This window comes from Embiotoca jacksoni, unplaced genomic scaffold (genome assembly GCF_022577435.1).
Source record: "Embiotoca jacksoni isolate LCO1_2020_lvr unplaced genomic scaffold, fEmbJac1.0.p SCAF_7, whole genome shotgun sequence".
Lineage (NCBI taxonomy): Eukaryota > Metazoa > Chordata > Actinopteri > Embiotocidae > Embiotoca > Embiotoca jacksoni.
In genome coordinates this window covers 1,287,603-1,301,572 of record NW_027185425.1, presented here as the reverse complement: position 1 = coordinate 1,301,572, position 13,970 = coordinate 1,287,603, and the positions used below count along the sequence as shown (strand labels likewise).

At 43.9% G+C, this 13,970-nt stretch overlaps 1 protein-coding gene across 1 annotated transcript; it reads right to left on the bottom strand.

Moving 5' to 3' along the window:
* Nucleotides 1-29: 29 nt before the first annotated feature.
* On the bottom strand, nt 30-13,756 carry klhl43 (kelch-like family member 43). Its single transcript, XM_069176389.1, has 7 exons — nt 13,567-13,756; nt 6,707-7,235; nt 6,307-6,455; nt 5,176-5,522; nt 3,393-3,692; nt 2,907-3,082; nt 30-2,320 (listed from the first exon to the last, which is right to left on the bottom strand). The coding sequence occupies exons 2-7, from the start codon at nt 7,018-7,020 to the stop codon at nt 1,522-1,524; spliced, it is 2,085 nt and encodes a 694-aa protein (XP_069032490.1). The 5' UTR covers nt 7,021-7,235; nt 13,567-13,756; the 3' UTR covers nt 30-1,521.
* Nucleotides 13,757-13,970: the final 214 nt, after the last annotated feature.

Below are 13,970 nucleotides of genomic sequence, written 5' to 3'. Positions count from 1 at the left end.
AGAAAACAAAAAAAGGCAAAACAGACGTGTTTTGATCAGATTCTCTTTATTCAGTGGATCTCCACAGAAGCCGCCAACTCATCCAGAGCGGAGACGGAGATTCAGCTCATCAAATGAGCCACATCGGCCTCTTTGTGCCTCATAATGAATTACATTTATTATAAAATGAGATTAAACTTTGTGGATGTTAATCATGGCAAAAAAAATATAATTTTCTCAAGTGACAGTTTAGTTGCAGCTTTTTTTTTTTTTTTTTTAGCCTGCAGGAGTTTTGTTGTTCTGTCAAACAATTTGACATTATGGGATGGAGAGGTGAGCTTCTCTTTCTTCTTTATTTGTTGGACTTTATTTTTCTGTATTTTTCCTGATATTTAGACATTTTTCGCCAATCTTTAAATTTAAATCTCAGTCGTTGAAGCTGATTCCTCCCAAAACATCGCATTTATAAAATGTTTATTTTAAACGTGTACATCTATATATTTAAAAAAAAAAAAGAAGATGATTATTATTTTTTATCACTTTTGGCTACACTAATTCAGATATCCATTAAATAAATAAATCAAAAAATACAGCTTTGCTTATTGCTGACCTGCTTCTATCTTCAGGAGACATATTTCAAGTTTGCGTATGAAAAGTCGTCATTATTTCAGTTTTTGTCAGAAATTGGCTCACTTCCTGTCGCACTGACACACACACACACACACATACGCACATAAACACACACACACACACACGCTCATTTTTACCGCCACACACTCTGCTTTGATAAATCTTTGTACACAAACTGCCAGCGGATTCACAGTGACGTTGGATAAAACCGAACCACCTCCATCGTAGATGTTCTGTTCCCATCTTTCCATCCTTCATCTCCCACCCACCGCCTCTCGGCCTCCACCTGCTCCGACTCTCTTCTTCATCCACCTTTACCTCTTCAGTCGCTCTACAATCTCCTCTTCGGACCATGCAGGCTCTCTTTTCTTTCTTTTAACACCAGCGTGGACACACAAGCTATTTGTGGATCTGTAGCTGGTTGTATTTTGGATTGACCTCTGATTTTAATTTAGCCCTTTTAATCATAATGCTTGAAAATTCAGGATTAATGTTTCTTCAAAATAAGGAATAACACTTTCTTCCTTTTACTAATAAAATGTTGCAATGAAAACACTTTAATTCAGTTCAGGACCCTCAAACGTTTCGCTGCTTTGTGACTTTCAAACTTCTCTACTTTCATTTCAGTACTTTTCATTTGTCTGTTTGACAGAAGGTACATCATTTATTTTGGTGAGTGTGGCCTTGCTGCTGTTTAATTTTTGTTCTTTATTTTCTATATTCAAACTGTTTACATTAAATGTATCGTGAGGTCACTGAAGTTCTTGAAAAAAAGTACCTTTTAGGTTTCCTACAATATGAATGAAGTACATTTTTTCTACATATGCTGAGCAGAAAAGATGTCACACATGATCCAGATGTTGTCCCGAGGTTGAACCGTCCCTCCTCTCTTCCGGTCTGTCCTCTGTCTCTCTATGCGGTGATGATTTGCGACGGAGCCATGCTGCTCTCTCTGCTCCGGTTCTTGCCGGGCTGCTGCTGCTCTTCGTGGCTCGGGGTGTTGCGGTGCTGCTGGCGGCGCGGCGCGTGGCGGGGCGGCAGGGACAGGGTGCAGCAGGAGACGCCCACCGTGGGCTCGGGCAGGTCCTCGGCCGCGGACCAGCTGTCTGTGGCCGGGTCGTACTTCTGCACGGCCGCCTTGTAGCGCTTCTCCGCCTCGTTCCAGCCTCCCAGCAGGTACAGCTTGTCGGCCAGCGGGGACAGGCCGGCGGTGCTCACGCCGAGGGGCAGCGGGGCGGCCCGGCTCCACGCTCCGCTCTCCGGGGAGAACACCTCCACTGAGAGCACATCCACCCGCTCTCCACCGGGCCCCAGCTGGCTCCCTCCCACCACGTACACCTTATCTTCGAGGGTGGCGGAGCAGTGCCAGCCGCGGGGCGTCTCCAGGTTGGCCCTCTCGCTCCAGGTGTCGGTCTCCACCTTGTAGCACGCCACGGAGCGGGAGTAGGCGCAGTTGACGTAGCCGCCGGTCACCAGGATGTCACCGGAGGGCAGCGTGGCGCTGGAGTGGCAGCAGCGGGGCATCTCCATGGGCGCACGCATCTGCCAGGTGTTGGAGGACGGCAGGTAGCTCTCGATGGTGGCCAGCAGACCCTCCACGTTGCGGCCGCCGATGGCGAACAGGCGGCCGCCGCTGGCTGCCAGGGAGAAGTGCGTCCGGCGCTGACGCATGCTGGCCAGGTGGAGCCAGGTGTTGAAGCGAGGGTCGTATCTGATGGAGGGTGAACGGAGGAAAGGAGGGTCAGTTCAAGGTGAAATACCTCATGTGGCCATTGGTGTGTGGTGATTTGGTGAATTACAACTTTAGTTATGAACATGGGAACATTCAGAAGCACAATATCAGCCGACATGGTGGGAGCCTTCAGGTGCTTCATGATGGATCCTCCTGAATCCTGATTGACAGTAAGATTACAATGTGCAGGTTCCTAAATGAATTTTTTTTTTTTTTTAATCAGATTACTAAACAGCAAACATATTCCAGCAGTGGGAGGATGATTAAATCACAACATTAACTTTTAAACCGACTGAACGGATTATTAGTGAAAAACCTACGACTTTTAAGAAATGACTCAGTAATATCAATAACTGCAGACCTCAGGGAGATGTGAGCCCAGATGGTCAGCAGTAATATTGTATTATTTAGTTTTTATTTACATGTCTTTATCCATCGGGAGTACATTTTGTATTTTGAGATCACATGGCTGGTCGGTGATGGCCTTTAGTCATCAGACAACCGCCGCCTGTCTGTTTCAGTCGAGTCAGATGTCTAATGTTAAACATCTATTTCTTGCTCCCACCTGCTGAGGGTGCTGACGGCGTGTTTGGCCTGGTTCCGGGCGTCGTTCTGGTCCTCTCCTCCCGCCACGTACAGGAAGCCGTCCATCACAGCTACGCACTGGTTGAAGCTCTTCGCCGGCAGCTGGGTGAGGTGGCGCCAGGCGGCTCCTCCGTCGCGGGGGTCCCTCCACAGCACCTGGACACCGGGGTCAAAGGTCAGTGAGAGATCAAGTACTATTAGTTTCACACAGTGCTTTTACAGCAGCAGAGTGATTTGGGGACTTTCTTTGCCCTGAAATTTGCCTTTCGGCCCGAGGGCGCCTCTTGTTCGTGTGCCAGCAGCCTGCAGGCAAAATTCAGGGCTGGAAAACACAGTGTTTCGTAATAATGAAAAATTCGATATTCGTCACAGATGAAAAGTAAAGGTGAAATTGGAGGGTAATTAGTTTGTTTATAATATTTAATGTTTGCCTGATATTCACGTGTTTGTGGTTTAATGCACCGACCTCGCGGCTGAGAGCCCTCTCGGTGAGGGACGGACGGCCTCCGATGGTGAGCAGAGTCTGCTGGCTGGCGCGGACCCGCGTGCGCCGGGACTGCAGGGTGTTTTGCTGGTAGGGCAGCAGGTGGTAGTTCATGGCGTCCACCAGCAGGCGGTGGCACTGGGGGTCTATCATCATGCGGTGCACCGGCTGGATCTGGCTCACCAGCTCGCTGGCCGGGATCGTCTCGAAACGGATGTGGGACAGAAGCTCGGCGGCGTGAGACTGGCGAGAGGCGTCGAAGTCGAGCCACTTCATGATGAGCTGGTGGAAGAGATGATTTCAGCGAATTAGACAAATATGAAACGATATGTGGTTTATTTTGTTAACTTGTAATATTTTCCTCAACCCTCCAGCATCAACGGACCTTTTTCAGAACAGAAAGTTTGACTAATCAAAGCAGGAAAATCACGTTTCACTATCAACATTCAAGTTTCCATCTCGAAGAACGTTTCTTTCTCTTTGGCGACACCTGTGGTGATGAGCAGTAACTGCAGCTGTGTTTTAAGACTTGACCCCCCAGACATCCAAACAAGTTTTTCAGTGAGTGTTTAATGAAGCCGGTTTTGTGTCAAACTCTGTTCTCCCAACAATGTTGGGCAAGCCCCGCCCACCTGACAACGAGGAAGCAGATGCGTTTTCAGAGCAAAGCTCGCCCTCGAGGTGTTGCGCTCACACAATGAAGTCCAGAAGAGAGACATGAAGCTCACGTGGAATTTTATTTGCAATTTATGTCTGCGAAATGTTCTATTGTAGAAGTGAAAGGCAATTTCCTTGAGGTGATTTGGAAAATGGCGTCTCGTCGCTATGGTAACTCTGCCACCTTGAGGAGGAACTATCAGCAGTGGAAAATGAACTCCAGAAAAGTGCCTGATACCAACAGCGAAACTGAGTCGAGTGGAGCCGGTACCATCAGTGGAGATGTGGCTTTTGTTTCCTGTGCTACTCCCTCCAACCACCAGAGGTCCCCAGTCCCTGTTCTCTTGCCTGCCACGCCCACCTCACCTGCTCATGGTTCCTCAATCTTCCTTACTCAGCACATCTACTCCCAATCTACTGGGTTGTCAGATCATCAGTTTTTTTTGTCTTTTGAAGCCTTATAGTTTTCTGTGTCTTCGGTTTTTGTCAGTTTCGGATCCTGCCTGGACTTTGGACTCTGCTTCTTACCGTCCCGTTTTTTGTCGTGCTTTGTAAATAAAGTTCATCATTATCTTTCACTACCTTCCTCGGTGTCGCGCGTTTCGGTCCTCTCACTTGTGAAACTGGGACGCGGTGCTGCTGAGTTACTGACAGCCTCAAATTTAGTCCAGTTTATAAATACTAAACTTATCGCTTCTTCTCTCCCTTCAGCTGCTTGTCTATTTAGGTCTGTAATGGTATTAATAAACAAGCTCTTGCGTACAGTGCGAGTTATACTCGGTGACTCGCAGTCGACTTGCAGGTGACGGTTGGATTCGCGGGTTTGTGCCGAGCTCTGAGCAGCTGGTCTGGGGTCTGTTTTTAGGTCTGAATGAAAATAGAAGGAAGTCCCGGAGGGTCAGCAGCCGCCTCCGAGAAGACCTGGTGTTTCTTCTCAGTATAGCTATGAGAAGGGAATATTAAGTTCCCCAAGCAAGAAACCTAGGATTTTAATTTGGATTAAAAATCGACTAACTGCAGCTTTGGAAGTGCAAGGACACCACGATCTAAATTTCCAGTCATGACTTTGAACCTTTGACCTTTTTAAATGTTATGTTTGACCTCTGACCTGGAAGGCAGTGACCTCCGAAGGCAACAGCAGCGAGTCGTCCTGCAGGAAGGCGGAGATCTGCTCCAGGGTCAGCTGGTTGAACAGAGGCGTCTCGGCGAACTGCACGAAGTTCTCCAGGACGAAGCGGCGGGCGGCGTCGCTCACGGGCAGCAGGCCGTAGGCGGCGGCGATGTTCCAGACGTAGACGCAGGTCTGCACGTTGAGCTCGGCCAGCAGGAAGTCCATGCACATCTTGAGGAGCTGCGGGATCTGCAGGGTGGCGGCGGCAGAGACGGTGCAGCCGATGGTGTAGAGCGACATGTGGACGCGTCCCAGGTAGGCGAAGGTGATGACGTTGGCCAGGCCTGCAGACAAAAAGAGAGGGACAACACGGAAACTTACATTTCTTTACTATTTCATCCAACTAACGACAAAAATCTTCTCAAGATGGAAGCTGGAACCAAAGAATGAAAACGGACTCTTTCTCGTTCATTCAAACTTTTTTGATGATTGATTACTTGTTTCAGCTCTAAAACCTTTTATATTTATTTCACCAAAGTTCAGATTGACATTTTTAACAACTGTAGGAACTCGGACTGCCAGACATGGACCTATTGATTCAAGTACAAATGAATAAATAGCTGAAAAGGTCTTTTGGATCTGTGCAGGAAGACTCTCATGACTGGAAGACTCTCATTACTGGTGTTTTTATGCCTTCGCGCTGGCGACAGCTCTGGTCGGAGCCATTGAGTTTTCCAGTTGTCCGTACGTCCATCTCAGGCTCATTGAATGCGCTTCGTCAAGAACAGTGTGGGAGTTCCTTCAAATTTGGCACAAATGTTCACTTGGACTCGAGGATCAATTGATAATGTTTTGTTGGTCGAAGGTCACCGTGACCTCACGTGCGACCCATCCTCAGTAGCGCAATATCTGAGGAAGGCCGTGATGGAATTTCTTCAAATTTGGCACAAACGTTCACTCGGACTCGAGGATCAATCGATTACATTTTGTTGTTTGAAAGTTCACAAAACCCAGTTGATGCATTTTGTCGGATTTACTTGCGGTCTTCTTCTACGGGCGACTGAACAAAACACGTCACAAATGCACTTCGTTTATCGTCTCCAACTAATCATTGTGAATTGAACCTACCCAGAGGAGAGAGGGAGGGCAGCTCCAGGCGCCTCATACCCGGGTCCTTGGCCAGAATCTCTCTGAAGTACTGACTGACTGAGGAGATGACCAGTTTGTGGACGTCGAAGGCCTTTGTCTTACAGGCCAACTCGAGATCAGTCAGGAACCTGTGAAGGAAACAGAGACACGCATAGGAAACTCCTGACACAATACCACACACATACTTTAACGTGATTGAATGATAAATCCAATTGTATTGTTTCCAAGTTGTACCATAATAAATATTGTCTCATAATTGTATTGTATTATAGTTGTGCCATGTAACTGTACAGCTATTCTTTTTGTATCGTAGCCTGTTGTAATTGTATCACGTAGCCTAAATGTTTGATGAGGTACAGCGAAAACTATCAGCACTAACTTCTCCTGGCGCATCTTGCTCAGCTCCTCCAGCAGCGCGTTGCCGTGCAGCGGCCGTGTGAGCTCGCTGCCCAGGCCGAAGCCTCTCTCCCCGGGCTTGATGACGGGCGGCGGCAGCGGCAGGTTGAGGCTGTTCAGCTGAGCGATGTCCAGCGCCGCCATCTGCTCGATCATCTTCACCCCGCTCTCCACCACCACCACGCCGTCGCCGCGGCTCTCCACCTTCAGCTGGGCTGAGGCGGTCTCCATGGCGACCTGAGCGACGTTTTCCACGGCAGCCTTCTTCTGGCGGGACGCCTTCTTCTTGGGAGCCATTTTTTGGTTTTTGACGGTTGGTGCTGTGTTTTTCTTGGTTTTAGTTGAAGTTTACCTTAATAAATGAACTATTTGACCAAACAGGTCCACTGGTTCACTTGCTAGAGAGTTTGTCTTCTTCAGGTCAGAAATATTTGTTTAGTGGACTGAACTCGTAGCTTTAAATCAATGTGTGAAGATTGTTTGGGATTTCACTTGGACACAGCACACAGCACCTGGAAAAAAAAAAAAAAAAAAAGACTTTATTGTCTATTGCAGAGAGAAAACACAAAATTAAGACCTGATTTATGACATCTTTTCAAAGTTTATCAATGTCTATTCATTCAATCCTATACTAATTGGATCTTCAGTGGGTTTTTTTCCCCGGTTTGTTCCCTGCGTTACTCCTTCCACCCACCAGAGGTCCTCAGTCCCCATCTGTCCCCCCCCCCCCCCCCCCCCCCCCCCCCCGCTCCCACTCACCTAATAACCCCCACCAACAGCCACTCAATCATTCAGTATATATACCCTCCTGTCTGGACCCACAAATTATCAAATTATGTCCCTGATTTTGTAAATAATGTAAATATCAGTACATGCATTACAAGAAATAATAATAATAAATAAAAAAATATTATATTACACTTTTCTGAATTTACGTTACAAAGTTCTTCACACAAAAACATGTCATAAAATCAAACAAGCTTTAAAACTCTGTACCACAATAATTGTGTAAAGTAAAGCAATGACCGTGTCCCATAGTCAAAAAACACATAAGACATTTAAATAAAAAATAAATAAAAATATTTATGTAAATCAAACATATGTCAAATATTCCTCAATACTGTGAAATATTAATGATGCAACAAACAACTTTTTTAGTTAAAATGTATTAAGATTTTAGTGTTTGAAAACTCTGAGTCTGTTTCATGAGGTCAAATGTAATAAGATCCTATTTGGTACATAACGGTTTCCATTGCAGGGAGAAACAGCACAGATAAAAATCTCATGTGAAACAACCAAAACTAATCAAACTTTGGCAAAAAAAGGGGTGTGAATTCATGTTTTTCTTTTATAAATCTGATATGTACATTTATTTTACAGGCTTTCCGTTTCTGTTTTTTTTGTGTTTATCGAAAGACAAAACTTTTAAGACTCGTATGCCAAATCGTGTCTTTATATCTGGAGTTATGAAATGTTGCACTCTTGATAAACAACCGCAGCACGTCTACAAAGCTCCAGACCTTAAATCACCGTTGTTTTCACGGTCACCGAAGGCCACATCTCTCTGCTAATCTCCCGACACAACACAACGAACACTGACCGAGATTCAACACCCTCTCTAAATCCTACTGAGGATCACGGGAGGGGAAACTCTGTCCCTGGGGGGCCCGGGAGCTGTGAGTGACAGGTGCGAGTGTCCTTTCAGAAATGAAGCTCAGCTCAGGGTCGGGCTCGTGGTTTACTGCAGCGGCCCCCGGCATTCGTTTGCTGTGCCCTCAACGCGCTGAGTGTTTCGCCCACCGAGCAACTGGGGAAACTTATACATGCTCGCAGTGAGCCAACGTCTGCACACTGCAGAAGAGGAGAGCGGCGAGTGGAGGGGTGACGCACGGAGGTCAGAGGGTGTCCGAAATAAACAAATAGTAGAAATGGAGTGGGGTGGGGTGGGTGGGGGGGGGGGGGGGAGTTTCCTGGAATATAAGTGAAATGATGTTAGGGGATTGTATTTCAAAGTTTTTGTGCACGGAGACTCTTTGTGTCGTTTGAGAGCTAAACTAAAAACTCTAATGTGAAAATACACATTTGTGCATAAATATTTTAAATTTCTATCTTTGTGCAACTGGACTCCAATGACATCTGCAAACTCTGACGATTTACAGGTTGTTGTTTTTTTTTAATAAGAGAGAACATGTCGGCTTCACACGATCATGGCGAAAGTACCGAAAGCGTATCGCGTAAATCTTGCGCATGAATTTGCAGTTACTTTAACTTTAAATAATTTGCAAATCCTTCCTCAACACCTGTCAGAGGGTTGTTCAGATCAACAGCAGCGGAAGCAGCGGGTCACGCTGGACTCTAAACTAGCTTTCCAGCTCGTGTGGTAAGATGTCATGACTTCAGCTCGAGTCGACAAAAAGTCATAAATGTTTGTGCCTCGCTGGTTCGTTGAGGACCGTGCTACTTCCTGCCACCAGCAGGGGGCGCTACTTCAGGTTGAAGGACACTTAAGTCTTGTTCGATATTAACCTGAAATTGGAGATTTTATTGTCACTAAGGTGCTTTTAAAGTCTCTCGAGCTCAATACATTTGAAACAAGCTCAGATAACTTTTCTGGTATTTGAAGTTGAGTATAACATCTTTGATTTAACAGGTTTCATTTTCAACCATCGTCGTATCTCTTTCTCTGCCTCTAAATATCTTCTTTCACCGTTAATTAGAGTAATGCCAAGTGCTGACGGTGGTCCCTCTTCTTCGTCAATGATGTCATCCGATGGCCATTTAAACGAACGCCGACGATGCCAGTTTTACTCCTTCTGAAACCTGAATCTCTCAAACTTCCCAGGTAATCAAAATGCCAGCCTGCTTGTAACTTTAGTTATAAACTTCTATCCTCACGGAAAAAGTATTCCAGCCATCCCACCGACTCCAACACAACGAACCAAAGGTGTGTCCACGGTTCCCCTCCCTGTCCGCCCCCTTTAAATAGACTCCATTGGCTCGCTGGTCAGCGGGTTCCACACATGGACCGACCGGGCCTTGGAGACAGGATAGTACAGGACAGAGCAGCAGCTGCTGCTGGTGTCATATGAAGAGGAGTGGGTCACGGTTACAGAAGGTGGAGGCCGCTCGGGATGTTGCAATCCCTCCTAAAAGAGTCGAATCAACAACATCCTGCAGCCAGTATAACCTACAGCACGGAGACGTTTGGAGATGTAGGTTTGTGCCAGAGTTTTATGAATCAGATCCTCTCAGTGTAATAATCTCTTAAAAACACGAGGGAAGATGGTACAGTCAGTGATCGGGCCAACTGGAGGGGCAAATTAAGGACAAAACCACACGTGACTGTGTGAAACTGAAGGAAAAACTTGATCATAAATGTTTAAAATAAAATATGACAACAGCTGAAACAGGCTGTGGATATAAGAAGTTACTAACACTTTGGAAAAGGTTTCATATCATTGTTCAACACTTTCTCAATGCTGATCTTTACTGTCAAATGAAAACAGTACTTTTGGAGCCACATACTAAAGTCATTTAAATGCTAATGTTTATTTTCTAATAAGAATACAAATACTATATCGGTCAACATAACAAAGTCTAATAATAACCACGATAACCGGCTCTTTGATCAGAAAAACAAAGCAAAAAATGTCGACCATCCAACACAAGTGATATTCTTGCTGTGTATACACGTGTTAGATGGCTTTGTATTTTTAAAAATAAACAAACCTGCACATAAAAAAAACCCAGAAGAATATATATTTTATAGTTTAGTTTTATAATCAAGACCGAGACTCTAAAGTTGTGTGCTCTCAGCTGGATGCGAACACTTAGTTTGCTAATATTGGCCAATTAGTGCTAAGCAACTTTTCTTTACACTTTGTCTTGTCATAAATCTTGTTAAATCACAGAGTTTGTCATTTTGAGCTCAAAAGAAATTGCAGCGTACACTCATGCTAGCTACATTTAGCTGCTGAAGCCAATTTATTTGCATTTTTCAGTTTCATTGAATCTGAAAACACAATTTTGCAATTTACATAACGGTTATGTCTTAAATCAGAAAAGAAGTAATCACCAATAAAACAGTAAAATAACTAGTCTCTGCACCTTTTGACTGTGTTGTTGATAAGACCCTCAAAATCAAACATTTACATGTATTCAGTGTTTTTTAAAGATTAACACGTAATGTGAAATGGACAAAAACGTTTGAAGAATCAATGACATATTTTGTTTTATAGATCTGAAACTTTCCCATCACCGTCCAAACATAAAGTGCCAGTCCGAGGTTTTCGGTTAAACTGGATGTTTTACCACGTCCTCGGTGTCTGTCTTTATCTGTTACTCTCACTTTTGCCATTTAAGGATCCTTTACGAGGAATCCGGAGGCCTGTCGGCTCACATAACGTGTACGAGATGGAAAATCCACTTTTCGAACGAACGTGACAACTGATCGATTCGGTGTCGTGAAGATAATCTTTGTTCTGCGTGGATCAGCTGTCAGAAGTATCTGGGACCGAGGTCAGAGCCGGGAGCAGCTGCTGCGTCATCCGCCGTACCGGGAACAAGACGTCGACCCCGTTCTCCAGCCACCAACCACCCTCATCATCATCATCATCAGTTACAAATATACCACCCTTCCTCCTTTCAGAATAACAGCACCGAGGACTTATTGTCAGTCTGAGTCGTTACATACAAGACATAAAACCATCCGTACGTCATTTTATGCTGACTCTTTTATTGTTAGACAGATCTCAATGTTTAAACTCCCAATTCATTACTAATTTTCTTTATTTCTGTCTCAGTTATGAAGGTATGTAAGTGGGACATATAGGATTTGGGTTCCTATATATTTGTGTACTCATGAGTATATTTGGTCTTTTCTTTGTCTTATTTTCCTTTTTTCTTTTTATTATATATTTTAGTTTGCAGTCAAACTTATTATTGTTGCCATATTAATGAGAAAAACCTACTTAGGAAACCAATTAAAATCACTATTTTATTATTTTATGTATTAAGTACTAAATTATCGGCCACTTTTGAAGAAACTACTAGAAAACAGACTTATAAATTACTTTGTATTTTTTATATTATAAGTTACTCATATTTTTCATGTCATTCATGGCGTTATTCTTATATGAGAAACTTAAGCCGAAATGTTTTGGAAAATGTAACCGAACACCAAAAGGTCGTCGGATGTCGGTAACAGGAAGGACGTTTGTCTGCTGACTCAGATACTCATCAGATTACTGAACAAGGATAAATGCAGTTTTTGGATTATTAATGTGATTATTTTCACCAAAAAAGTGTAAAACCAAAGAACTATTAACCTCCAATTTCACAAAAGCTAAAACCTTTCAAAAGCTCCTGCTTTATACACGTATTTGGATTAAAATGCATCAATTCATACGTGTAATAAATTGTATAGATTCATTGCGATGGGTGACGGGTTTGGGACTTATTCAAAAAAGAAAATGTTCCACTGTGTAATAAAAGATGGAGGGTTGTAATCTAAGCAGTGGAGGTCCTACTGTGGCGCTGGTATTTTATTTTTAAACCTCAACCTCAGTGTTCTTGTGCATGCTGCTGCTGCTGCTTTAAGCTTTACAAAGAAGTACAAATATATCCAACAAACTGATACCAAGCAAAGCATTGTGAGGATTTTGTTTTGCTTTTTTTCCAAGGACTTTTTTTTTTGCAGAAGAATAACTGTTTTTCTCCAAATACAAACTGCTGGCTTTCACCCTGTAAAACCTGCACAACACAACCAGAGTTCATGGATTCTCACTCTCTCAGTGTCTTTATTGTTCTGGTTTGATGTTTTTTTTTTTTTACTTTGACTAAAGAAGTGTTAGCTGAGAGAGAAGTGAATTTTTCTCACTATTGTTGTCTTTTTTCTTTTTTTTTAAAGCCGAGCCTCGACTTCTGTGCCGCTTACGACTGAAAAACCAAATTCCCAAAACTCCCTGTTACTCAGTTCAGGACGTTTAATCCCTCATATAGCCTTACTCAGTCTGCATGACTTGTACCTTACAACATTTGCAAACTTTGGAAGCAGATGTATTTTGAACTCTAAACCAAACCACGCTGTTTCTAGTTTTTATGCTAAGCTAAGCTAATGGCCTCCTGGCTCTATACGAACAAAGATTTATGTTACTCTTCACATGCAACAGCTGACAACAAAGCAAAGAAGCATACATACAACAATTCCTTGAAACCTGCAATAACTGATTCATATGGCCACCAAACAAGCTTTTAATGCTACAAAGCTGACTTTGGCAGTCTAAATATTACAAGCTTCAGGGTGTTTCTGTTATTTTGTCCACCACCTGTACCTGTGCGCGCACACACACACACACACACACACACACACACACACACACACACACACACACACGCACACACACACACACACACACTTCTATCACTTTTCAGCTGGAGCTGAATTCCTTTGCTTATCTCATGAGTGTATTTATAGGTCTTGACCCACACATGTATGTGTGTGTGTGTTGTTTTGTTTTAAACCGAAGGACTGTGAGGACAAGGACCGACCCCCCCTCCTGCAGTACAGTAATATCCCAACAGCAGCTGTTTCACATTGTTTCCATTCAGCCATTAAATATTTAAATATAAAGTATGAATTGTAAATAATGTGATGCCGATGTTGTTTGCGTTGCATTGGTTTCATTGTTCATCTGGAAGATTTTAAGTTATCCATCCATTTCATTCACTTTAATGAATCTTTGAGTGGAAATAAAAAAGTAAGTTTGGATTTAAAGGTTCAAAGGTGACACAGTCCTTGAAAGTTGAACAAACTGTAACACAGTAAAATGAAAAGTGTTTTACCTCTTTCTCCTGACTCCTGCTCTTCTTCCCTTCCTTGGCTGTTCTCAGCGTCTCGTTGTTCTCTCTTTTGCCGTCTTTCTTTTTTCTTTTCTCACAGGTTGCTCTTTGCTTCGTCCTTCTGTCCGTCCTCAGTGCTGTGTGTGTGTGTGCATGTGTGTGTGTCCTTGTTTGTGTGTGTCAGTATCAAAGTTCCCAACCAAAGGCGTGACGTACGATTTCAACCTCCCCCAAACCTCCACCTACCACCAGACCCTCCTCTTTCATTTTCCACCGCCATCATCCACCTCCATTTCCAAATAGAGGCACCCCTCGTCTCCCTCCCCTCCCAAAAATATCCCCTAATAGGCCAGCTCTCTTCTCGCCGCCTCCTTTGGAGCCTCGGGGGTTTCGGGTTTTAGATCTGG